At 47.3% G+C, this 27,111-nt stretch overlaps 1 protein-coding gene across 1 annotated transcript in view; it reads left to right on the plus strand.

Moving 5' to 3' along the window:
• ITPR1 (inositol 1,4,5-trisphosphate receptor type 1) overlaps positions 1–27,111 on the plus strand; it is a 320,331-nt gene that overhangs the window by 259,112 nt on the left and 34,108 nt on the right. Inside the window, exons 46-52 of the mRNA XM_089919578.1 lie at positions 817–912; positions 3,452–3,574; positions 4,554–4,658; positions 7,610–7,802; positions 12,401–12,523; positions 17,909–18,084; positions 22,526–22,690. Of these exons, the coding sequence (XP_089775704.1) occupies positions 817–912; positions 3,452–3,574; positions 4,554–4,658; positions 7,610–7,802; positions 12,401–12,523; positions 17,909–18,084; positions 22,526–22,690 (981 nt within the window). The remainder of the gene's footprint in view (positions 1–816; positions 913–3,451; positions 3,575–4,553; positions 4,659–7,609; positions 7,803–12,400; positions 12,524–17,908; positions 18,085–22,525; positions 22,691–27,111) is intronic.

Consider the following 27,111-nt stretch of genomic DNA (forward strand, 5'->3'; position numbering starts at 1 on the left):
TTGAACCACTAATCCGGTAACCTGAAGGTTATTACGGAAGTTTCTGCCCTGTGAAAAGCCAGCTTTTGATAGCACAACAACCCGATGGAACTGCTGTGATCTGTGCTTGGGGAGAGAAAAAGATACTGCCCCCTCTCACCAAAGCAACAACTTTCGAGTCCTATACATGAAGAAGCATATGGATTATCATAGGCCCGGGGCCTAAAATGAGCTCAAGTCAAGAAGTACAGGGTGTGGGCACACGAAAACTTTGAATGTAATGGGAAATTATGGTTTGGCATGAGTGTGGTGCTCCGTTGGGTCACTTTTGTTAACTGGCGTCGCTGTATCTCATGATAACAGTAGGGGTCATGAGAGCTGATAGCACTGTTTTAGGATGGTGGGGGGCGGGGGGCGTTACCTGAATTGCCTGCCTTCTCTGACCTGCAAGGCTGAATCACAGTGTTTATAACCACTCCCCACCCCCCGGAGGCGTCGTGGGTCTATGTACCAGGTGCTTCCTGACCACTGTCATCATGAGGGTCCCAGTGTACCCACAGAACCCATGTTTAAATGTCCACTAGGACTGGGACCAACTGACATAAGGGGGAAACTGTGCCCAAACCAAGAGGTGCCTCTTTGACCCCAGTCAGTTTCTGCGGACATGTTTTTGGGGTGTCAGGTGGCACATTCTCAGTCTGGTGATGCTCTTGATTTATGCTCTGCCGTGGGGCAGGGTGTCTTTAGCCAGGACGCAGCAGCTGGTCACCCATGGTTCAGGCCAGCTGCCCCCAGTAGCTCCTCTTCATTTCTTCCTCCCTTTGTGTCTCCAATTAGAACAATGCATCCAAGTTGCTCCTGGCCATCATGGAGAGCAGGCACGACAGTGAAAATGCCGAGAGGATACTCTATAACATGAGGCCCAAGGAACTGGTGAGTCGCACGGCTGAGCCTCTGGCCGTGGCACTGCCTAGCATCAGAGCTTCACTTGTGGCAGAGCAGGGCATCTGCCTCCTCGAGCTTTCTTTACGATGCCGACGATCAGAAGTGCCGAGAGAACGTTTGATTCGGGCCCCTGCCTAGGGCAGGGAAGTGAGCCCTGCGTGGAGTTAGTGTCCTCTGCCTTCAGCGCAAACACGCATGGAAGCCTCCCTGGCCTATTTCCCTTGGGGGAGGTGGCACAGGGACAGGTCTGGGAGGCCGGCGGACTGGAATTCACGTCCGTCGCTCTGCCCTTTGCTGGGTCACCTTGGGAGGCCCTTGGACTCTCTGAGCTGCACTTCCCTCTTCCCTAAAAGGGAGATGATGGTATCAGCTGGTCCAGAGGGTTGCTTTGGAGACAAGACAGGTGATTCCCACCGGGCCCTGCGCACAGTGCCCGCACGCACGGTAAACCCTTCGAGAATGCACGGTCTCCTCTTAATTCTTCATTCACTGCCGCTTTGTGCCGCGTCTTCTTCCAGGGCTCAAGAATTCACATCTCTCCTTGGTGCCCATAGTCTGGGCAACAGAAGGGTGTTTTGGGGGGTGCTGATGTTTTGGGTTTTTTAAAAAAGAAAACACAATCTTGTTTATATTTGGGGGGTGATATTCACAATTGGCTGTGACTTCCAGGCTGGGAGTCTGTGCTGCAAACTGTGAGGCAGCAGCTCTCAGAGACGCTGAACCGAGCTGAGGACGGAACTCTCTATTTGGACTTTTTCCCACGCAGATGAACTGTAACTGACAGACCTAAATGAGGGCACTAAAACTTTCCTGCCCCCCGGTGACCCAGTGTGCACTTGGGGCCAGGCTGAAGTCCCTTTATGTGTTCCTTTAAATAAAGTTCACAGCGAGCCCAGCTCTTTGATCTCTGAGGTCAGGAGTGAGTTCTCAGCCTGAGATGGAAGTCCTCTCTGAGTTTACATAATGGCTTATGTAACTGGGGTTGGGGGAGGCTGGGATCTGTCGCTCCTGAGTAGGGACAGGATGACTTAGCAGAGACCCCGCTCCAGTTCCCATCAATCCAGAGCACGCCGCATCTTGGGTGGGGGACCTGGCAGCACCCCGGGCTCTAGGTGCCACTGACTCCCGGGTCGCCCCCTTGTGGTTGATTAGCTTCATTCCCGAATCTCGGAGAAGAGTCAAAGGCTTCCCGGAGCAAACACGGTTCTGAGCATGTGCATAGTGAAGACGCTCACATGTCCGGAACACGTGTGTACATTTGTGTGTGCACGTGTGTGTGTGTGTACACGCATATATGTCTACGTTCAGGCTCCCACGTCCCGTGCAACACGTTGTCTGTTCAGTTTGGTTTTAGAGAAGCGAAGGGAACACAAGCTGAGAGAGCGAGGGTCTTGTCTCCAGAATTATTTCTAGGGCCTGACCTGACGTCAGTACAGGAATGTGCGTCCCTCTGCCGTGCTTGGTCTTAGATAACGAGAAATAATTCAGAGTAATGGCCTCGAGGCGATGCAGGAGGCGGAAATGCCTTCTGAGTCATCAAAGAAAATGATTAATTTTTAGTACAACTTAAGGGTTGAAAGCATTGTGTTCTTAATCGTTGAATGATTAAATCTTGAATGACAGGTTCATTTGATAAATATTGGCCGGACCCTGCTTCGTCCAGGGCGTTGTGCTGGGCACCAGGGAGGGACTGAGAAATGGGCAGAGCCAGCCGTGTTCCTGGGGAGCTGAGGCCAGTGGCTGGGAGCAGGAAGGCCGGCACCGGAACGCTCTGGGAAGCGTGCTCTCAGCGTGAGACAGTCAGGGGCAAAGCTCAGCTCACTAGCCGTGCGAATTTCAGCACGCCTCCTTCCCCTCTGCGTCTGCTTCCTCATCCATAATCAGGCGGAATCTTTGACATCTCATAAAATGTTTATGAGCAGTAAAGTTTCTGAAAGAATGAAGATACTGGACACAGTGCTTGGCACATAGAAGGTGCTGGTAGATGTCGCCTGTTAGTGGTATTTTCTTCACATGGAGTAGGCTGTGGGAGACAGGGAAACATTTGGAGTCAGAAAATAGTTTCATCAGCTATTCCTAAAGGCAAATGCTTTCCTTTTTAGTTTTTCCTGAAATGGCAAAGGTAGGGGATGGGGAGAGTTGGCAGAATGAGATGGAGAGAAAGGGAAAACATGGCTTCTAGCCTTTGTTTGTATCGTATCATTGTTTGGAGGCTTTTTGGGTTTTTGTTTTAGCCATTGTCCCGTTCTAAAGGAGAAGGGCGTGGACCCAGCCACAGAATGTCTCGTGGCCTAGCGAGAGCGAATGGGTTCCCCTCTCATTTCATTGAAGGCGGATTGGTGGTGACTGCCTGCGGTCATATTGAGAAGGATTCTGAGGCTGTGTCCACGCCTGCTGGCCGAGCGTACTGAGGCCGATGAGCAGTGTCTGCCAGGGGAGGGGAGACTGATAGTATGCGTGCTGTCATTGCCAGTCCTACGTGGGCCTTCCTTGAAGCAGGAACTCTGTTCCCTGGCCCTTCTTGCAGGTGGAAGTGATCAAGAAAGCCTACATGCAAGGCGAAGTGGAATTCGAGGATGGAGAGAATGGCGAGGACGGAGCTGCTTCCCCCAGGAACGTGGGACACAACATCTACATCTTAGCTCATCAGGTACCACCCCTCCCCACGCCCACCTGCTGGGCAGGACTCCGTGCTGTGTGCCCTTAAAGTTACTTTTCCTTTAAGGTTTTAGCCTGAGCTTGTTTGGGTTCGTGGTAACGGGTACTGCCAGCCACCTGACCAAATGTGCCGAGGTCCAGGCTGCTTCCATTGCCCATTCCCGTAGGGTCATGTCCTTGGAAACCCCACGTTTTTTAAAAGCGTTCGCGCTGAGCAGTGACACTTGGATAGCTCATGACTGTGTCTCAAGACAGTTGAAAGGAGTCTTAGTCTTTTCATAAATATTGATGAGTCTGTCTTAACCATCTAAAGAAACAAACCTCAGCTGCCTGACCGATCGCACTTGGCAATCTTTGGGAACTTGTCATGATGACTTCTTTTTGTTTGCATTTTGGGGGATGTAGTAATACTTCCTACCCTGGCACCAAAAGGCCCTGTTTCGTAACTGTCTTCCCAAGTGGCTGGGCTTTTGCAGACACTTCCTCTTTCTGGAGGCTGATGTGTGTGGGCAGCCGGGAACTCTGCTGCAGGCTGGCACTTCCTGTCCCTTTCACCTCTCTTAGGTAGAGGAGTTTGGTAGAAAACAGTGATGGGATTGGGCCGGAGGTTGATAGATCCCTGCCCCTTCTCTCCTCCATTCCTGGCAGTTAGCCCCTGAGAGGTCTCGGGACATTCCGAATGCAGGCTCCGTGGGGCTGGATGGATAAACCCCATCTCCCTCCTGCCTGGCTAAAGGAATCGGGGCACAGCGGGACCTCGAGTGGGCATGCGCTTTCCACGCTGCTCTGCCGGAGCCCGGAATAGGTGCCGTGCAGCACACCCTTGATGGGGAGGAGAGGTGCCCTCGCCCCCTTCGCCCCCCAGCTTGCTGCTCGTTACTATGCGTCTTTTGTACCCAGAGCTGGAAAGGAGCTGTGTGTTCCTGTTGCAAAGAGACGTGACTCCCCTGTTTTCTGTATTTGTGTTCTAGTTGGCTCGGCACAACAAAGAACTTCAGACCATGCTGAAACCTGGTGGCCAGGTGGAGGGAGACGAAGCTCTGGAGTTTTACGCCAAGCACACGGCCCAGATAGAGGTAAAGGCAGCATAAACTCGGGGCCCGGGCCTGCGTTGAGGGCCTCCGGTGTGGGTGCCCTGGGCTGGGGCTGGCACGCGGTCATTGGTCGGCACGGTAAACAGGTTGTGGGAAGCTACCGTGCACCAGGGCCTGCACTCAGTGCTAACAGCCAGTGATGGCCAGGCCGGTCCCGAGGCCTGCGTAAGGCCTGGCGAGAAGGTAGGTGAGTCCACACAAGGAGACGCGCCATGCGTTCTGACAGGGCCGTGAGGACAAACAAGGCATCACGAGACGGTCCCCCGGAGGGACCTGCTGTGGACTGTGGTGGTCAGAGAGGCCTGCTCTGAAGATTGGTATCGAAGCACAGACCTTCAGAAGGATGGGAATGAACAAACAGGCAGAGCTGGGAGGCAAGAGCTTGACAGACACGGGGAGGCCCTGAGGTGGGAGGTGAAGGTGAGGAGGTAGGATGTAGGGAGCTAGAGGGAGAGCAGCCCACGATCAGAGAGGGAAGACGGGTGGGCCCAGAGCCTGCAGGACCGTGTCCGCCGTCCTCAGAAGAAGTCTGGACTTGACCCTTAGAGCAGTGTGGAATCATTGGAGAGTTGTACACCGAGGAGTGATACGGCCAGATCCGCCTTAGAGAAAACACACACAAGAAACAGAATCCTCTCCATTTTGCAGCTGGGAAAACTCTGCAATAGGACTCAGAGAGGTTGTGTCATCTGTCCATTTATCACTGTCAGGGCTGGAATTTTCACCCAGGTCTGGCGCTGACCCCCGAGCCTATGGGTGCTTTTTATGTCACCTGCCTTGTCTCCTGACAGTCGAGAGAGTACAGACCTATGGGTGCAGGCTGTGGGCAGTAAGCGATGGTGTGTCTGTCTTGTTTGGCTAATGAGGAAATGCACAGATTCAGTATCAGTGTCGGGGCAAAGATTTTGAAGGACTCACAGGCTCCTTTGGGCCGTGTGAAATGTTCAGGATGGAGTCTTGTAAGAGTGTATTCTCACCCGCTGTCTCGGGCCTCTGGGCTGTCCTAATAAAATGTGTCATTTCACTGATTAGTTGATCGTGACGGTGTGTGTAAGCTCATATTCTTGATTTATTGTTGATGACCGGAAGTTTGTTCTCTGGAGCCCTTAGAAGATGAGCTTCAGGTGTTTGCGGTGTGGAATGTCAGAGGAGAAGGAGCCTTGGAGATCATCTCGAGCTCCTTGGCTCACCGGGGAGCAGACTGATGCTTGATCAGATTAAGAGGTGTGAACAAGGTCATCCACCCTGTTAGAGGTGGCAGAAGGGCTGAGTTCTGATTCCCAACTATAAGTTTACTGAAATAAAGAGGCATGGATCAATCTTAAAGGATAGAGAGAAATGGCCAGGCAGGGGGTCCCGAGCTCTTAAATCCTCTTCCTGGGCAGCTGCCCGGACCTTCCAGCCTCCCAGGGAATTACCTATGCAATTACCTATGAATTACCTATGCAAGGCGGATAGCGCTGTCACTCCCTGGGGCTCTTGCAGACCCTTGTGCGTTCAGTCTGGTCACTCGGGCCGGGTAGCCCTGGAGTCTGGGAATCAGTTCTTGCCAGGAGGCCTCCTGTGTCCTCCTCCGTTGCCTCCTGAGCCCAGACACACTTCTGAGATCATGTTCCTGCCGTGTAAGGGGGGGCTGATCCAGCGCCCACTTGACGGTGTGAAGCAGGGCGGCTCTGGACAGTGGGAGACTTCAGACTGTGTGTGCACCCGTGTTACCAACCCCCGCACTACAATTCCAGTTAAATGAGGTTGGCTTATGACCCACAATTAGTATGATAAGGAAGCTTCCATAACCTGATCTCCAACTCACTTTGCAAGCCATTGGTCTCAAGATGACGTCTCCCAGAATTTATGGAGGCAGGGCTGTGGGAACCTGTCTCGTTTCTGAGAGTTTCCCACTACAGCTTGACCTGAGTCACCTCTCTTGCTGCGTTGGGAACAGTGTTGGGAGAGAGAGAACCAGATCTTCTTGTAGAGGGCGTGGGCCCTGGGCCTCACCTGACTTGTCCAGCCTCTGGGGAGGAAGGATAAAGGGAGGCCATGCCCCTATGATACTGCAGCCCGTACCCCTTTGGAAATCTCTGCCCCCCAGGACTGTGACAATGCAGTGTTGAACAATTTGAACCATCTCGACCAGACAACTCCCTCTGGGGATTGAGCCCATCTAGGAAGGGCCTGGGGAAAATCTGTGAGGTGTCCACCCCGGGACCCAACAAAGCTAGTTTAAAGAACAGTGAGTTCTACTATACCAGTGTTAAATGGGCATATTGCTTCAGGCATCGCACATGTTAGATGCCATGACAAGTCAGGGGTAGGAGGCCACTGCAACTGCATAAACAGTGGTCCCCTTGTAGAGTTCCTATGTAGGAAAACTAACGCAACTTTGCAATCTGAGGAAGGCTGTTAGGTGAGGTTTGCACCACAGCCTAGCGCTGCAGTAGGATCGCCACTGGCCATGTTTGGCTATTTACATTAAAATTAAGTATTAAACTCAGACCCTCGGTTGTACTAGCCACACGTGCTAGTTCTCAATGGCCACATGTGACTAGTGACTCTCCTTTAGGACGGGGCAGGCACGCAGACACAGAACCGTTCCATCATTACAGAAAGTTCTACTGGATATCCCCAGCCCAGAGCCTCATCTGAATATGTACACAAAACACGCTTTAAATTGTTCCAGATAAAACTTAGTCACTAGTCAAAATAATGGATCTGAGGTTAGAAAAATACTTTAACAGACTTACCAAAACTACTTTCTTATAGATCTAAGAGATACAGCCCAGTCTGGGAGCTACAAAATCACAGAAGTCTAGATCAAGTCTGTGTTGTGCTGGGCCTTCAATACGGAGCCCGTTGCCAGTGTAGAGGTCCTTAGTTGTGTGTTGGTTTTTGAAGATGATAAGTAATGAACCTCATCCATTTTTTCCCCCTAGATTGTCCGATTAGACCGAACCATGGAACAGATTGTTTTCCCCGTGCCCAGTATATGTGAATTCCTAACCAATGAGTCAAAGCTACGAATATACTACACTACAGAGCGGGATGAACAAGGCAGCAAGATCAACGATTTCTTCCTGCGATCCGAGGACCTCTTCAATGAGATGAATTGGCAAAAGAAGCTGCGAGGTAGGTCAGCAACGCCTCCAGAAGCTACAGAGACACGCGGTTCTGGGGTCTCACACAGCAGGGCTTGATGGTGGGTACGTGGACCGCCAAGTAGGAGCAGAGCTGGTGTGATTTAGGATTCTGTCGCCCTCTGGGTACCAAGAAGACTGGGCACCTTTGGAGCTGAGAAGTGTGCTCCAGCCTTAGGGAGGCGCCTCCCCTGAAAGGGCTTGCTTCCTGCCACCTTTGATCTGATCCGCTTGCAGAGCTCCAGGGAGAACTTGGTATCTTGATGTAGAAAATAAAAGGAGCGGAGAACAGGCGGGCCTGGCGCTCACAGGATGGTGCATTTGAGCAGGAGACTCAGCCCACCTGACTGCTCATTTACTAGCCCACCTGCTCGGAAGATGCCGCTCTTCCCCCTTTTATGGGGTAGCTCGGATTTTAGACCCTAGTGTCATTTTATAGGCAGTGGAATCATTTACCGCTTGAGATGCGTCATTGGTCACCAGCGAGTCCCGTGGCGGAGCCCAGCCAGGCGGGCTGCAATTACTCATCTAAAATACTTTTATAGGGCTTTCCCGGAAGGCTTCTCCGCGCCCGGTTTTCATTAGGGTTTTAACGTGATCCTGCGGTACCGACAGTACGCTAGGCACCAACTGTTACGACCCACTTAGAGAGGATGGTGCTTTATTCCTGTCTGTTGGTCAGGAGCCAGGATTTTTATTTGAAACCCTGGATTCCAGCTGCAGTTGTGATCACTGGGGCTCCTGCTGTGGTGAGGGGAAGCTGGGCTAGAGGTCAGTTTCTGGACGCTTTTGTCCTCTTCCGCCCCTACCAGCCTGGGCCGGCACAGACTAGCCTCCTCTACTGCTTCCACTGCACTGCTTTGCTCCCTGCCTCCCCAGACTCGGTTGGTGTCAGAGGGGCTTGTGCAAGCAGGCTGGCCGGGAGGCGCTGTTCTCACCTCACCCCCACTCCATCCTCCCTGGTCTCTAAGGGGCACCTCATCATCCGGCACTTTAAAGCATTATCATATGTTTTGCTGAGCCAACCCATTCCTCACCCAGCCCCATGCTTGGTGTCTGGACCACCTTTAGCAGAACAGCGGGCGTGTTCTCCTTGGTGTGGCCCTCAGAAGACCTAGGGGACAAGCTGCCCCACTCTCTGTGTGTCCTCGTGGCCGCTGTGAGCTTGATCCAAGCTCCTCCCACTGGAGCATCGTGAGTAGTGTTGAATGTCCACACAGCACCATGCTTGGGCAGTAGGATAAAAAAGACACCCAGAAAGGTAGACAAAGACCCCATCCGTCATGTACTCTTGTGTTTTCAGCTATTCCATGAAATAGAAGGCACCTTCCTCTTATTTGTCGATTTTGCTCTTCACTGAAATAGTCCATAATTCCAACCTGAGGAGATGATCCTGAATTCGTGTATCCAAACCTCCAAAATAGTTATTAAAATGGTGATTTCACCCTTAGCAAATGTATGGGTCTACTAAGTACTAAGACTGGTCAGATGCATTCATTCTCTCAGAACTGTGTTATCAAATAGGTATATAAAATAGGCTCTCCAGTGGGGCTTATGAACTGAAAGAAAGGTTTTTCACCTTTTATGATGAGGTGAGATACCTTGTCATCCCTGAGATGTTGTCGTCAGCCTGGCATAATAGGAAGACCTCAGCCCCAAGAGGTGGGAGATCTGAATTCCATGCTCCTTCTGTCACCCCCTGACTCTGTGGCTCTGGGCAGATGACTTAACTTCTTCTAGGCCCTCACCTATAAAGTGGGGAATTAAGACTACCTGATTGTTTGATTGATTGCATAATGGCCATCTCATCATTCCAAGATTTATGTTGCATTGTAGCTAATACCTTCTCTTACTAAGTCTGTCTTTGTTTCAAAAACAGTTTTCGTTTCAGTGAAGCTTAAACACAGCTATGGCTGTCAACTGAGAGATTTTAATTGGCTTCATAGCTTTCTGCTGGTAAGAGAAAAACTGAAAGTAATAACGGAATTAAACATGATTTGCATATTTAGGAAGGGGAGAAATGTACTCAGAAGTGCAATTAAAATGAAATATATTTTCTTCTCTATGTAGCTTATTTCTCTTCTAATAAGTCTGCAGAAAAGATTTCTCTGGCTTATTCATAAAGCTCCTCTTTCTTTTCCCGAAAGTATCACAGAGAATCACCTGTGCTTTGGAGAAATCTGTAGCTAGGGCTCAGGTACACAGTAAGGTCTGTCTGAGACTCGGATTGCTTCATCTTTTCTTCTGCAAGTATGAAGATACTCAGGTCCTGTGCTCTCTTGAAACCCTCTTCCCTGCTCTCCTCAAAACACACACATACACACACACCCCCACACACACACCCATTCTGTGCATTCACATCCTCTGTCCACTGTGCCTCTCTGACATCTTCTCCTGAAGATCCTGGCCCCAGTGACGAGAAAACTCTGGGCTAAGAAAACTAGAAGATAGTGAGAGGAAATTGAGGCAGAGTTGCATATGCTGACACTTTGTTATGTGGTATTACGTGGAGTTTACCCTCATAGTTATTACACACATCAGAGTAGAGTGGGAAATTCTCTTGCTATATGCACATGGAGTCCAAGTCCTCAAGCAAGCCCCAGTTCCTTAAAAACAAACAAGCTAGAGAGCAGGGTTACGAAGAGATGCCCCAGGTGCAGTTATTTAAATCGCCCTGCCCATCTGGGATCATGGTACCCTGTCTTCTTCCACCTGCGTGGATACCCACTTGACTTGAAGGACGGAAGGTTTGTTCATATTCAGAGTGACACCACAATTTAAGCACAGTGTTAGTTTTATAAAAGTAAGATTTGTTAGTTGTCTGCCACAGTTGGAGACCATCGTACAGCAGCTACTCTCACACTTACTATTGAGAGCTGCTCTGAAGGGAATTCTGCCTTACCCATCACTGAGCCCTGCCATTTCCTGCCTTTTTGTCTTTTAACTTCTCATGAGCCTGTTACACATACACTGATGTGGGGAGGATTTTGTAAATTCCCGTGAAACCCTCACTCAGCTTCAACAGTTTTCAGCCCTTTGCCATCCTTGCCATGTGTCTCTTCTGTGCTCTCTGGAGTTTTCATATTCAGATCAGAAATGGGCTTCAGTCCCAGAAGAAACACCAATAGCCATTGTCTACAGAGCGGGTGATTTCTCATCTTAAATTTGCTTTGGCAATTAACTTATGAAAAAGTCATTCATTAACTACAGGTGGGACTGACTCCTGGTCGGCTCCTCCATTGAATGGTGACATGAGCCGCTTAACTTTGTCCCTGTCACTGAGCCCAGCAGGTCTCTGAGCTGGGGAATGAGATCTCCATGCCTTCCATCCTCTGCTGGGCCTCAGTTTCCCTCAGCTATAAAATGAGATCTTTTAAACTAGATGATGCTTATAGCTGTAAAACTCTACAGTTTGGAAACGTGGCCTGTTACCAAGTGCAAACATGAGATGAGCAGTTATTCAATTATCCAGGGCTCTGTTTAATTATGCCATAACTTTATTTTGGATAGAAGTTTCCAGAGGCTTGGCTACTGCTATAGGCATCATTCGAGAGTCATTGGATTTGTCCCTGGCTGCTGTCCTAAAGTTAAATGATGACTTCACTGGGAGAGAGAAATAACACGCTAGAGATCCATTTTCACATACTCCACACTTTTCTTTGGAGGAGAATAATGTTGAATGAGACTGTCCTTTGGAAACTTTGCCTCTGGCCTGGGGGTGGAAGTTATTCCTGCCACCATCCCAAGTGTAAGGCACCACTGAAGAGTTCAGAGGAAAAGGATGCACCAGTGCACACAGTGTGGTCACCGGCTTGTGCTCCTAATGCTGAGATGCAGCCGGCGTGGTATCACCTGTCGGTAACGATGGATTAAGATGGCAGCACTGCCTACAGGGTCTCTCGCCCTTTGTGAGGGCTTTGGTTCCACATCCTTTCTCTACTGTAGCCTTTGCAAATGGGAGCTCCACTGCTGACCGTCCAGGCAGAACTCCCACTCCTAGTTGGCAGATGACCTGGTGTTAGGAAAGGGAACATTATCTTGCTTTTAGTCACCAGTGAGTTGGTGAAGAATTTCGAGCAAGGGAAGAGTGTGGAAGAGGTAACATTGTTCCTAGCCTGGGGCCCAGCTGGGCCAACTCTGAATGCTGTGTGTCCCCCCCCAACCAGCGCCCCCCACTTCTCAAAGTCTCATTGAATTTTCGGGTCTCTTTAGGTATCTCATCCAGTCCCAGCACCCCAGGGGGAACTGAGGACTCGGCGCATGAACCCTGGATAACCCCCAAGATTCCATAACTGATGGTGTTGACAGGGGCATGCAGGGTTTTTAGATGCTCCAACTTTTCCCCTTTCTTCTCCTCTTTAGCCCCCAAATACATCTTCTGTTCCAGTAAGTACTCCAAACAGAAACAAACCAATCTGGTGTCGTTCTGAGCCTATGAGTCACCTTCAAAACAAACAATCGTTTTTACTGTTGTGGTAAAAACTGGGAACAAAAGTGGACTTGTAGGGGCGGAGCGGGAGGGCCGTGTGGATTCCCAGCGTTCTGGCTTGCAGTCTTGAACCTCACAGGGCTCTGTCCTTGTTTCCACAGCCCAGCCCGTTCTGTATTGGTGTGCCCGCAACATGTCTTTCTGGAGCAGCATTTCATTCAACCTGGCTGTCCTGATGAATCTGCTTGTGGCCTTTTTCTACCCATTTAAAGGAGTCCGAGGAGGTACCATCCATATCTTTAATTTCAAGGAAAATTCCAGAGGCAGCAGGAAGGCTGTGACTAGCATCTTAAACGTGATCCCTGGAAGTACTGGTGCAAGTTATGGGATCCCAGTTACCCATTTTCAGACAAAATGAGAGTGTAGCTTTTACCACGGGTTTATTTTTAAATCTAACTTGAAATAATACAAATTGTATGTCCGTATTTATTTACCAGGAAAGAAAGAGAAGAAGCTATTTACAGTATTAAAACCGGAAGGGTTCATCTTAGTCAGCCTCCTTGTTTTATATGTTGGGAAACTGTCAGAGAAGCTGAGAGATTTAGCCAAAGTCACACAGCCAGTTAGCACCGCGCTAACCCCAGCACGTAGATACCTTGATGCTCAGTCCAGTAGATGTTTTTTCCCATGCCATACTTGTGAAATTGATTTCAGACTAAAGAATTTGTAGGGCATCTCTGGAATTTTTTTTTTTTTTTTTTGACAAGAGGTAGGGTGAGGCAGGGCTTGAGTGACTGCAGACGGCACATCCTTGGCACTTTAGTCTATTAAGAGCTACATGCCCTTATTCACATAACGAAACGTGCTGTCCATGGTCTTGATGGATTTCCCCCACCACTGTCTCCTTCCAGTCATCTGTATGCACATTCTGCACATTTTGCTGAGAAAAGGCAAGCCGTTCAGGAGGGGCATTTTTCTGTTTGGGGCTCCTCGGTTTGCGTAACAGCTCTCTGGAGACACTTACGCGTGTGGGGTTCTGGGGGTTGGCGGAAGCTCCTCTTCTATTAAACATCTACGGCCTACTTTCCTGACACCTGCTACAGCCTCCTGGGAGGCCTACTTTTCAGCTCAATTTCTCATCAGAGCTTTTTGGCAGATCACTTCCCATATGTATGTCACAACCTGCCAGGAGCCACCTTTTGTGAAACATAATGGGATGAAGAGCCCAAAAGTAAGACCAAAAAAAAACAGAAACAGTGCAGAGGTAAATTCCAGGCTCAGCTCTGGATTTAATAATGCAGATGTCATAAACGTAATGGAAGTAAGTTTAAGGTCAGATTTGAAAGTGGTCATATGTTCTGTGATGTGTCTAACTTACTCATTTGAGGCGTTAGCTTTTCTGTTTGGCCTGAAGCTATGTTGAAGGCTCCATTTAAGTGATGTTTTTCCCCCCAAAAGCCGTACTTAAACACCAGCCCAAGGGGCATTTTCCTTTAAAATGCAATATCAGGAATCGTAAGTGTCCTTGGCTGCAACGTTGGGCAGGTCCACAGGGCTGCAGGGTGTTGCCCCTGGGGGGAATGTCTGCCTTCACCAGGATGCCAGTCAGCAGAGGTAAGAGCGCAAAGTGGTCAACCCAGGGCTTAGGTGGAGGGGACAGAGCCCAGGCCTCTTTTCACCTCTGGGGAACTGTTGTGCACATCATAGCAGATTCTTCAACTATTACTTTGGATGTGTTTTCGTTTTACCCTCCACTTCTTTAAAAATATTTAAAATTGATTTTTTTTTTTTTTTAAATATATCTTGGCCATTTTCTTCACTGGTCACTTGTGGCAGTTTTGAGGCCAGTGCTGGGGACAGTTCATTGACACCTCTCTCCTCTTCAATGATAAGCCTCATCCAGTGGAACAGCTAGATTTACAAAGTCCAGACTTCGTGTCTAGGCCTGGCTCTGCCACTCACCTGCCACGTGACTCTGGGCGAGCCACTTCAATTAGTTCTCCTTATCCTCTCTTTTAAGAGGTGCTTAAATTGAGCCAGTAGTTGTGAAACTTAGGTGTGGATTTAGAAATGCCTGTAGAGGTCAGGAGAAGATAGTTGCTGACCTAGTCAGGATCTCTGGAGCATCCTGTTTCTTGCCCATCCAAGTTCAAGAACTACTGGATACAATGATTCTTAAAGATCCTTCCATCTTTACAGTGGTGGCACTCAAGGTGACATCACCCCTGGCTGATCTGTAGAAGTCCAGGCTTTCTTTTTTGGCAGCATTGGCTTTAGAACTTCATGCAGATAGACTCAACAGAAAACGTAATTAGATGTCCTTGGAGAGAACAAGGTCGATCCGACCTAAGGAAGCCCTTTCCATTATGCAGTGACTGAGATCACCTCAAACACATCCACTCACTCAGAGGGATTTACTTTTTTCTTTTGGAAGATGTGTCGGGGGCATCTTCTATAGTCACTGTTGACCATCTTCAAGAGGAGGGTTGTGTTAGCCCAGTCTAGAAACAAAATCTGATTGGTTACCTGAAAGTATTTATTTGAGAGCAATATTTGTGCTCATTGAATTCTGAAACCAGGATTTCCAAAATGTCTCTCTTTCAGGTGTGTAATGACCTTGCTCTGTGTGCCGATGTGGCTCTGTGACTTCCAAGGCTTGTGGCTGCCAAGGACACTGTGGCCTTAAAAGCTCCTTTTTAGAAGTATCATTTTCCCCCTTTATTTCAGAACTGATGAGTCACAGCGTCTTGGAACAGCATGAAAATTGGGCATCTTCAGGTTTCATACTGAATTTGTAAACATGGCATGATGATTAAAGCACATAAAGTACTACTTTTTAAACTTTCTTACTGTTGAAATTTTCAAATATATACACAAGTAGAAAGAACAGTATAATAAACTGCCATATACCCATAAGCCCAGCTTTAACAATTACCAACATTTTGCCAATTTTGTTTCATTTATACTCCTACTGTATTTTCTGCAAGATTTTAAAGAAGTCTTGACATCTTGTCATTTTGCCCATAGATATTTCACTGTGCATCTCTAACTTCTAAGAATATTTTAAAATGTGTATAATCACCATACCATTATCATATCTAACAAAACTAACAGTAAATCATGTCATAGCCTGTCCATATTCATGTTTCTCCAGTTGTCTCAAAGAAGTCTTTCTATAATTGTTTATTTGGAATCTAGCATTAATTATCACCTCTGTTTTTATAGTGGGAAGAGAGCAGGTTTTTATATTGTCCCCTTCAGGATTTGAGTACATGTGTTGTACTGGTCACATTTATTACACTGAGCTCTTAAGAGCAGTTTATGATAATCAAGTGCTTAAGAAAATGAAAGGCAAGCCACAGGCTGGGAGAAAATACTTACAAATCATACATCAGACAAAAGGCTTATATCCAGAATATATAAAGAACTCTTACAACTCAACGATAAAAAGATTACCCAATTAAAACAGTGGGAAGAAGATTTGATCAGTTACTTCACACAAAAAAAGACATATGAATGGCCAAGAAGCACATAAAAAGATATTCAACATCAGTAGTTATTAGAGAAATGCAAATGAAAACCACCATGACATGTTACTAGAAACCTACTAGAATGGCTAAAATTAGAAAAACTGATGATACCAAGTATTGGTGACGATGTGGAGCAAGTGGAACTCCCATATATTGCTGATGGGAAGGGAAAATGGTACCATCAGTTTGGAAAACAGTATGGTTAGGTCTTCTAAAGTTAAGCATGTACTTAGGGTCCCAAAATCTACTTCCATGTTTTTGTCCAAGAGAAGTGAGAACATACACCTACCCCAAGATTTGTACTTGGTTGTTTCCAGTAGCGTTATTTGTAGCAACTCCAAACTGGAAACAACCCACATATCCATTAATTGTGAAGTGGATGAATCAGTGGTGCTGTATTCATATTACGGAATACTGCTCGGCAATAGAAAGAACAAACTATTAATATACACAGTGACCTGAATGGATCTTAAAAATTCTGTTAAGTGAAAGAATTAAAAAGACTACCTACAAATATGATCATTTTTCTCATTTCATGAAATTCTGGAAAATGCAAAGCTACAGTGGTAGAAAGCAGGTCCATATTTGCCTGGCATTGGAGATGGGGGAAGGCATCAGTTGCAAAGGGCACAAGGAAACCTCTTAGGGCGATAAAGTTGTTTATATCTTGATTGTGTTGGCGGTTACATGAGGTCATATGACTGTATACACTGCCAGAGGTCATCAAAGTGTGCACTTAAAGTGGATGGATTTTTTTTTTTTTTTAATGATAAGTTAAGGCCCATTCCTTCAGGGGCGTATATACTCCTGGTATATGCTGTGTCACCTTAGGCAAGATACGTAACCCAAGATTCCATTTCCTCTGGAGTAAAATGGAGATGATAACAGCAACCTCATAGGGTGATCAAGAGGGTTAAATAAATGATAATCAGCGTAAATGGCTTAACACAATATCTAACAGTTGTTAAATGCACAGCAAGGGACACCTAGGCCCCAATATGCACTTCTTCCTGAATTTCTGAGAAGCTTCTGCCTCTTGGTGCCCATTCCTAATCAGGTTTACCTTTGAAGGATATCCAAAGGCAAGAGGTAGGTGGCTGGGGTTAGGGGGACAGTTTCCAGAGAGAAAGTGAGTCTCAGCAGGTGTGGACGAAATGAACTAGGGCAGCCAGCAGGCTCGTGGAAGAGCTGGAACCTGCCGGGATGTCTCTTTCCCTGGCGGTGCTTCAATCCCAGCAGTTCTGGAGAATTGAAACTCCTTTATATAAGTGGCCTTAATCATGTAGTGCTACTTGTTTACATCTGAAGGAAAGTCAAAACGTGACAGCATTTGAAATAGGGGTGTTTTTTTTTTTTTTAAATGAGTGTTTTGCAGAACCTTATTTTTAGCCCTGTTGGCTCATGTTACATAACCAAGCCGTCTCGTGGGACACTCTAAATAGAACTTGCAATAGCAAGAGATGACAAAAACTGGTATAAGCTCTTTGACTACAAGGATAATCTAATTGTAGGATGATGCTAATGATACGGAAGTTGCTTTCCTCCTTGCCTTGAAGAAATTTGATGCAGGCAGGGGACCTGCACTTTTCCTTAGCATGCTTTTAATAGAAATTAGAAGTTTATTCTTCCAGCTTGCCTCCCCTAAGAGTGAAGTGTGACACATGTATGAGTTTTGCTCATGGAACAAACTCATTTGATGGGTGCCTACTGGGTGCCCAGTGCTTCCCTTGGGGAATTTGGAGTCTGGTGGGGATGGGGTTTAGGGAGGGGGCAGTGACCGCTAGAGAACAGTGTCCCATAGGGATGACCAGGGGTACAAGAATCAGAGAAGGAAGGAGCACCTGGCATGTTTTGTGAGGAGGAGACTTCCTAGAAGAGGTGACGTCTAAGCTAAGACTTAACATGAATGGGAAAGGGAGAGAATTTCCCAGGTAGAAGGAACACGTATATCAGTAGAAGGCTTGCAGGTAAGAAAACATGGATGTGATTGGTTACGTCTGGGGTAGAGAACTGGACGTGAAGGTTGGGACATACAAGGCCAGAGAGGTGGTTGAAGAAAATGACGTTAAACCTGTTTTGGTCCGTCCCCTGTACCCGGTGAAAGCTCTGATCTGTGAGAGCCCTGCCTTGTCTTTCCAGGAACCCTGGAGCCACACTGGTCAGGGCTGCTGTGGACAGCCATGCTCATATCTCTGGCCATTGTCATTGCCCTCCCCAAGCCCCACGGCATCCGGGCCTTAATCGCTTCCACAATTCTCCGGTTGATATTTTCGGTCGGGTTACAACCCACGTTGTTTCTTCTGGGAGCTTTCAACGTAAGTATGAATACCTTCATCGCCACTTTTTTGTTTACATACAAGTAGGAATGCCTTCCATCCTCCCCAGAATCTTGGCCTGTGCTTCTGGTGCAGAAAAATATTATCTGGGTCAACTGTTAAAATAGCAGAAGCAAAGGAGAGCTGCAGGTGGCCGTCTCCCTCTTCCCCTTGTCACAAGACGGTGAACCTCTTAACGTACTCTCTGGGCACCGACAGTCTCATTTTCAGGGAATATTCCTCTCAGAATTAGGCAGACAAAGGGAGAGAAGTTGAGATCTGGGTTAGTTTTGCCAATCAGGTCAAAGGTGTGCTAGGACGAGAGATTTTAGCCAGTTAAGTCAAATGACGGAATAACACAGCACCCACTTCTGGTGAGGACCGCAGAGAAGCAAGAGGAACTGTTGACAGAGATGGAGCAGGTGGAGAGGTAAGAAGAGAATCAAGGAGAGTTACCTCAAAGTCAGTAGTGACATTTGGAAATGCTCTTTCACCGCTGTGGATGGGCAGGTGCCAGCTCCATCTGCGGAATTCCTAGGAAATGGACACAGCTGATATAAAGCCATAAATTGGAGAGGTTTCCTGGTGAAAAAAAGGAACGAATTGGGACATGTGGGGATCTAAAACTGCCTTCCAGAGGTTTCTGCCCTGAGTGTATAAGGAAGCTGAGGTCACTGTTCAGAAATGGAAGTGATACTGCAAAAAAGGTGAATCCAGTAATTGAGGGCAATCATAAATGTCCCCCAGTGGCTGTTCAGATGACAGAGGCAGCAAGGGCGCTAGGGGAGAACGGGGACAGGGCTGAAGTTTTGTCTTAAAGAATGGAGACAGTGGGGCCAGGAAGCAGGGGTTGAGCAGAGCATCTTCCCCACAGGCCACAGCAGCGAGGGGAGCCCGGGCCTGCTCAGGAGATGGCCACCCGTTGCGCTTCGCCTCCTCTGTGGCTCACGTACTGACATGTAGGGCCTGATCCTGTACAGGGAACCTGGGCCCTGCATTTCAGGAAGACGCACTGGGGCTTCATCCTCCAGGGCAGCGTGTTCTAAGTTGATGAATCTTAGGTGAAAAGAGCGTTCCTTGGTCAAATCCATGTGCGAAATGCTGGGTTAAGCAACATGAAAGGTTTTTCACGGCAGCATTTCTGAGACTTTAATATGCTGATACGGGTTATGAATCTGTAAGAAAGGGACACCAGGTATTTGTGTTTCCCGAACTTATTTGCCCACATTTTTTGTGAAGTATCACTTGGAATTAGTGTTGTATAGAGTACAGGTTGGGAAATTCTATTCCCAATAGTGGGAAATGATTCAGGGTTTTTGAGCAATTCAGTGGTTGAGAAAATTCCCTTGGTAGTGGCATGAATGTACACGGATTTGTGCAGGGGGTTGGGGGACCACTTAGGGCCTCTAGCAGGGCTTTCAATTACGTGTGACGAGCCTGTGTCTTGGTCATAACGGAGAAGAAGGAAGGTACAGATGTCAGAGCTTCGGAGGGAACAGTGACATGTGGTGGGCGTTGGGTCTGAACCTTAAGCGTGAAATTAGTGCAGGGCTTGGTCTGGGTCCTTTTCTCCAGGCAAAGAAGGTATCACTGTCTTGACTGGGTGATGAAGGAGGCAAGTATAACTCCAAATTTTTAGTCACGGGAGGCTGGGAGAAGAATGATGCCTCCAGCTAAAATGAAGTCATGCAAGACCTGGTTTTCAGGGTGAAAATAGACGAAAACTGTTGGCTCACTGGGCTCGAGGTAACAAGACAGGCTATTAATGTTGGGCCTCATGTTTGGAAATCGGCCATGACCAGAGTGACAGAGCCACATCAGCATTGAAGCAGGAAATACAGGCTTCACCTGCAGTGAGAGGAAGCTTTTTAAGAAAGAAATACCAGAGAAACAAATAAATAAAAGGAAAAAACACTCAGTATTTCAGGGATTGTCTTCTGCTAGTTAATTCTTTTGTTTCTCTGGCCTTTGGTCATTCCATAGTTTTCTCTTTAACATAAGTCAGTTGGGGGAAAGACTCCATTTGGATAATTAATGACCATTCATAATACCATTAGATCAGGGGCATGGGGGGGAAGCTGAAACAGTAAACGATTACTCAGAGGGGATAACAAAAGAGGAATGTCATATGCAGCAATGGGAGAAGGAATAGCGGCTGTGGACACACAGCGAAGGAATGTTGGAGATCTAAGAGCTGGGGAAGCAGCCCGGGGTGGTATCCTGGCAGCCACGTGCAGGGACGGTGGTGAGAAGGGTGCTGCAGGAGCTGGGGTTGGGTGCTAGGAGTGGACAGGGCAAGACGGCCGTGTGTGCCCTGGAGAATCCCTGGGGACGTGGGGAGAGCCGCTGCAGTAGAGAGCTGGGACCAAAAGCCACATCCGACACCAAAGTGGGGTCCGTAGGAAGTGGGGACAGCAGACTAAGACCATGAATAGGAAACAGTTGCTGGTGAAGCGACAGAGAAAACGGGGGCAGAAGTTAAAGGGGAGAGTGGGCTCAGGTGAAGTGGACTTCTCTGTTAATACCGCAGGTGCCTGGGCTTGTGTGAGGGCCTGGAATGTCGAGCAGAGCGTGGCCTTCTTTTTTCCTCTCTGAAACCCCAGCAACACAGTTCTTTCAGAATGAATGATGCTTTCTCACCCTAAAAAAGATCCTACACTGGCAAAAGTTAGAATATTAGAGGAAAAAGACCTGGTGGATTGAAAGGTTAGCCTGAGAAAGCCGAACCTTCTCCGTGGGTGTTGGCTTCCCCCCTTATCTGATTGCCGCGAAGCTCGCTTGCACTGACCCACCAGATTAACTGGCACCGCTTCCCCAGCACCTGTGGCCAAGCTAGCTCAGGTAGCAGGAGGTGGTTTTACCAAGTGCAGCCGAAGCGCATTCTCTCCACCTTTCTCCTGATTCAGGTTTTTCTAGCAGCATGTTGCTAAAGTCAGACTTCAGGCATGGGGTTTCTCTCAAAGGTGGGACTCTGTTATACAGTAGGTCAACCTTCAGTTGCAGGGGTCAGAAAACCTAATCCACGCTCATATAAGCAAAGGAGAAAATGTGACTGAGAATCCTAGCGCCTGGCTTCAGGTGTAGCTGCATTCAGGAGGCTGGACAGTAGCGTCAGGGCTCAGTTCCTCTCTTTTGGTTCTGCGCTGATGGTACCCTTGGGCTCCATGGTAATGCAGGATGGATGCCAGCAGCCTCAGAGGTCACTTTCTGTCAGGTCCAGGGTCAGGGGTAAAGAACAAAGTTGTCTTACACTGCGGTCCCAGGAAGGATCTCAGTGGGTGTCATTGACTCCATTTGGTCACGTGCCTATCCGTGAACCAGTCGTTGCCAGGGGATTGCCATAATTCCGACTGGCCAGGATGGAGCCCCACCCAGACCTCAAGGACCAATACATGGGAAGGGATGGATCCCCAGAGGAAAAACAGAAGTTATTCCCAACCCAAGAAGGGCCAAGCGTTGGTACTTAACGAGGTCCCAGTGTGGCTCCTTCTGAGGGATCAGACTAGTCTTCTTGGAGAGTTGGGGGGATCTGATAGTATAGGTTGGGAGGGAGACTTCCTTTATTCTTTATACTCTTTTATGCTATTGGGAAAAAATGCTATTACTTTTACCATGTATATATGACTATTTCAATGAAATATGAGTTTATGAAAAGGAAGAAATGGGGAAAATCACATTTCTTTGCTTATTAATAAGGTTACATACTTTTCGTATATTGTTTTTTAACTTTTTATTGATGTAATTGACATATAATATTGTATTAGTTTTAGGTGTACGATATTTTGATTTGATATGTATATGAATTACAAAATGAATACCATAATAAATTTAACTTTCATCACCAAAAAGAAAAAAGAAGTTATTCTCAGAAAGGGGGGCAGGGGAATAGAACTCATCCTGAAGTCCCTTACTTTCTCCTGCGCACCCCAAGAGGATTCTCATTTTCCCTGTAAAATTAGGAGCAATGGATGACAAGAACTGGCTGCTTCTCATTAAATTGCAACCCTCTAATGCCTAGAATGTAACAGAAAGTTAGAAAACACTTTTAATCATGCTGATCACAGGGTTCGTGGATTGAGGTGACTTCTGTGTTTGACTAACTCATGGAAGGATGTTAGAAATGATTCATATCTCATCTTGAAAATCATAATTTCAGTATGTTAATTTTGTTTTTGTCACTTACAAATGCCACTTGATTAGTGTTGCCCATGAAGTTATTTGACTGTCACATTAACTTGCAATATGCCTGAAAAGCAAAGTAATGAAATGACTTTGATCCGCAGAACAGGTCTCGGCGCGTTCGGTGGGCCCTGGGTGCAAAAGGAAGCTTTTGTTTGGGCACAGGCGCCGAGAGACGCCCGGGGGCAAACTGCCCTCGGCTCTTGTGAAGAGTCTCGAGTTCGGCATGTGCTTATCTGACTGTTGCTCTCATTGTTGTCAGGTCTGCAATAAAATCATCTTTCTGATGAGCTTTGTGGGCAACTGTGGAACATTCACCAGAGGCTACCGAGCCATGGTTCTGGATGTTGAGTTCCTTTATCATTTGCTGTATCTGCTGATCTGCGCCATGGGGCTCTTCGTCCATGAATTCTTCTACAGTTTGCTGGTGAGTTGCTGGTGTTGAAAGATTTTACATGTGGGCAACTAGGAGAGCATCCTCTGTCCTTCCTCCCCTCACGGACCCCTCTTTTTCATGGTGACTGGTGTGCCTGGTCTACGAGGTTGTAGCCCGCCCTGTACGCAGCGTTTGGGGCATCTGGAGAGGAAAGCTACCCAGGGAGCAGGTCAGCTATCAGGAGCCCAGGAGGTGCGCGATCACAGTGCGTGATCATGATGATAGATGATGCCCGCCATCTGGGTCAGGAGACGTTGCCTCCATGTCCACCTTTGTCTGTCTTATTTCTTGGCCTCAGCCAGCGCTTACAAGGAGAATGTTTTTGCGACTATCACCTTCTGACAGTTCTCGTGGGATCCATTTTCCAGTGAAAACATGTAGTGCCAGTAAGAGCGGGAGGTATTTTCAAAGACCCAAGACCCATGGCAATGAGCTTGATAGGTTTATTGATCCAGGAGACCTTTTTAGCAGAAGTTGTGTTCCAGTTTGAGCTGAGTGGTTAAATGTCTTGATTTTCCATTATTTTCCTCCTGAGCAGGTTTTTAAATGACAGACCTCTATCTGCTTATTCTCCTGTCATTACAGGGAATCTTGACCTGTAGGGTTGTAGATAAAAAACCACTTCATTGTACCTATGTTAAATGACAGGAAGCATAAAATTGACCTTTCTGCGAGCAAAACCATCCATAAAGGGAATACAAGAAGTATTAGAATGTGTCTGATGATAAAAAATGATCAAGGCCTAAGTGTTGACTTAAGACGAGGGGCTTGGGAATACCCTGGCAGTCCAATGGTTAGGACTGTGCGCTTTCATTGCCAAGGGTGCAGGTCCGATCCCTGGTTGGGGAACTAAGATCCTGCAACCCGCATGGTGCAGCCAAAAAAAAGAAACGACTAGGGATCTACTTGTAAAAAGCAGAGCAAGGAAGGCACTTCCAGGAATTGCCGTCCATGTGGTCTCCCGGCTGGTGACTTAACTGCTGTGTGCCTCAGTTTCCCCATCTACGAAATGGGGAGAACAGTCCATTTCCTGGCAGGGCCATCATAGGGATTTTCTGCTACTTCGCGTGTCAGGGTCTGAGGACAGCACCGCCACAGAAATGCTGGCTGATGGCCGGCTGTCATTACCGTCTCTGTCATCCCGTCTCCCCTCTCCCAGCCATACACCATAAAGGATGCACCATTTAGGCCTCCAGGATTAGCTCCTTCCATTAGTGGTGGATGTTGGCAGACTGAGGGATATGGATATGGATTCGTTTCCCTCATTTTAAAATAGGTCTGGCCGTACTTTGAGGTTTTAGGCAAAGAGGTCTCTGGATACACTTGTGATGGCCATTACATGCCCGGTTTTGGTCTCTCGCTATCAGAGATCTTTAGAGCTCTGTGTATATTTCTAAGCCTTTTTGTCTCATGCAATAACACCCCTGGGTGGGGTTCCTGTTTGTGAGTCTGGGAGGCCCAAGTCCGGAACCTGACAAATTCCTGTCCTCTCTCAGTGGGGAGGCAGAGTTGAGTCGGGGTCTCTCCCACCCCTGCTGAGGGGTCTCTCCCACGAGGTAGGGGAGTCCCCTTCAGACAGTGCCATCTCGCCCTGGCAGAAAATGACTTTTCTAACCATCTATATCCCGTTGGCTCTGTTTCTTTTCCTGTTCATCAAATCCTTTTCTTTTGGTCACTGGCAGTGCCAGCTGGTGCCAGAACTAGACGCGGTGGGTGTCATGGTGAGACGAGGCAGTGTCGTCCCAGCCCTCACGGGCCTCACAGTGTAGAAAAGAACAGTTACTGTCACTTACTGACTGTTCCCTGTGTGCTCTTTCTGTCCCCTTTGAGGCGGACGAACTCTGCAAATTACCACTGGCCAGGTGGAGCCTGGTGAGGCAGGTCACCTGCCTGGAGTCGCACCGCAAGTCAGGGGCAGAGACCACGACAGTGACGCAGCTCTGTTGACTCCCGGGTCTAAGTGCTTAAGCACGGCCCTGAGCTGCCTTTCATTTGAGCCTGTGAAAAAGTCCCTGCTTCGGTGAAACCGGTATTTCACATTGCAGTCTGCATGCCTGCCTTCCCGTCCCTCACCTGTCACAGAAGGATCAGAGGGGCTCCGAGCTGCTGGTGATGCTACCTCGGCTCAGTGCACTTTGAGAAAGACTGACCAGGGTCAAATGAGACTGGGGTTGGACGCTTCTCGTAGGTGCTTCTGCAGGGTTTCTAAGTCACTTTCTGTGACTTCAAGTGAGGCGTTCCTTTTGGTGTCAAAAGCAGTATTTAACGTGTCTGTTGGGAACCACAGACAAAATACTGAAACCGTTCACATTATTCCATAAATGAGGAAAGCCTGTGACAGGAAGGAATTGAAGAGAGACCTCTAGCAGGGAAAACCCACACGTCGCGTGAAAACTCTACACCAGCAGGGCGGAAAGGCAGAGTGGGCGACTGTGGCCTAATTGAAGTTCACCCCGAGACTGGCTGAACCCGGTCCCAAGCCTGCATTCAAGTTGTGTCCTTAGCAAACTATTAACATCACAAGATGAAAGTGTACAAAGTTCATTAGCAGGCAGGTAAGAAAAGGAGAAATTCACATGGTCAGTAAACGTGGAAGTGTTCTAATGTCAAACAGCGACATAGTGATTAAAACAGGAGCGTGATCCCGTGTTGTACCTGTAATGCTGGGAAAGGCTCAGAAGCATGATCATGCCCACTTCTAGTGAGAGTGTGCTGAAATGGGCCTCGTTCTCTAACAGTGGTAAGGATAAATGGGTACAGCCTTTCCGGAAAGCAGTGGAGCGAATATTGTGTGTTATGTTTGACCCAACGGTTCCATTTCTGGAAACTTGCCAAAAAGAAATAACTGGACAGGTATATATTCAGGCACATGCAGAGGTGTTCATCACAGCATTACTTTTAATGATATATAATTGAAAACACCTTGACTGTTTAAAAAAGGAAAAGATATTGATTGAGTAGACTGTGGTTTTTCCATACACTGGAATACTAGGTGATCATTTTTTTTTTTTTGAAACTGACATAAGGTTTATTATTTTTTTTCCTCAGAAAAAATTATAACAGAAACAAAGCTTAAAAACATAATGAAGTAAAACTTTCCTTAACAAAGATCCATGGACATAAAATGAAAAAGCTCTCAGAAATCCAAATAGATCTAATTGTTCTTTTTATTAAATATAGACACAGGTGGCAGCTATATTGCCCAAATTCAAGAGACTGTGAATACCTCAGGACCATATTCGAATAATCTCTAATCTAAAATGAGTGAAAGTACCAGAAGGAAGAGAGAAAAGGTATTATCCAGAAAATCAGACCACTGCTTTTTTTTTTTTTTTTTTGCGGTACGCGGACCTCTCACTGTTGTGGCCTCTCCCGTTGTGGAGCACAGGCTCCGGACGCGCAGGCTCAGCGGCCATGGCTCACGGACCCAGCCGCTCCGCAGCATGTGGGATCTTCCCGGACCGGGGCACGAACCCGTGTCCCCTGCATCGGCAGGCGGACTCTCAACCACTGTGCCACCAGGGAAGCCCGCTGCTTATTTTTAACCAGAGCTGTGATGATAGCTATTTACTTAGATTTGAAAAAATATCTATTTTGATCACACCCTCACAGAGGTTCTGAGTTTGTCAATCAGGCTATCATCCAGGCAGGTACTTTAACTAGGTGATCTTTTTGACATGAAAATGTTCATGATTCTTTTTACCAAGCAAGCGGACTATATGCCAGCTTGTGGTATAATATTTTTGTAAAAATATGTATGCATACGTTACACTTTTTTCAATTATGTAGTAAGGTCAGAAGGAAAGAATTTGTTGAGTAAATGTCTATAGATATTGGGGTTATTAGTGATTTTTGTTTTTTTCTTTGTGCTTTTTTGTGTTTTCAAAGTTTTCTCCATTGCACTTGTCTAATTTTCTAATTAGAAGAAAGTTTTTCCTTATTATCAAGTGATATATGTCCATTGTTTTAAAATCAGAAATGATAGATAAATGAAAAGGAAAAAGTTACTTGTCATTTCAGTGATTTGGGGGCTGTATAATGTCTACAGTTCTTAGCCCCAGAAAACAAGTGTCATTTGTTGTCTGAAGTTGCTCTTCCTTGCTGCTTCGTGGTGAGTTGCTGGAAAATATTTAACCAACATTAACAGCAACATTAGCCTTTGTACTCTTATATCGAATAAACGCCTCTTCCTTGCTTCCTTTTAAGTGTCCTCCTTTGCCCGGTGCCCTTCACACTGGTCTCAGGACACAGACTGGCCTGATGGAGGCAGAGGGGCTAATTGAGCAGAAAATGAACTCAGACGTAAAATTCTAAATTGGAAGGGACTCGGAGATGAGCTAGTTCAGTCCACTGATTTTTACCAATGCAGAAACTGAGGTCCAGAGAGGTCTCATGGCCCGATCAACAGCTTG

The sequence above is a fragment of the Delphinapterus leucas genome, chromosome 10 (genome assembly GCF_059928025.1).
Source record: "Delphinapterus leucas isolate spDelLeu-1000000601 "Yukka" chromosome 10, BTC_Dleu_Yukka2, whole genome shotgun sequence".
Lineage (NCBI taxonomy): Eukaryota > Metazoa > Chordata > Mammalia > Artiodactyla > Monodontidae > Delphinapterus > Delphinapterus leucas.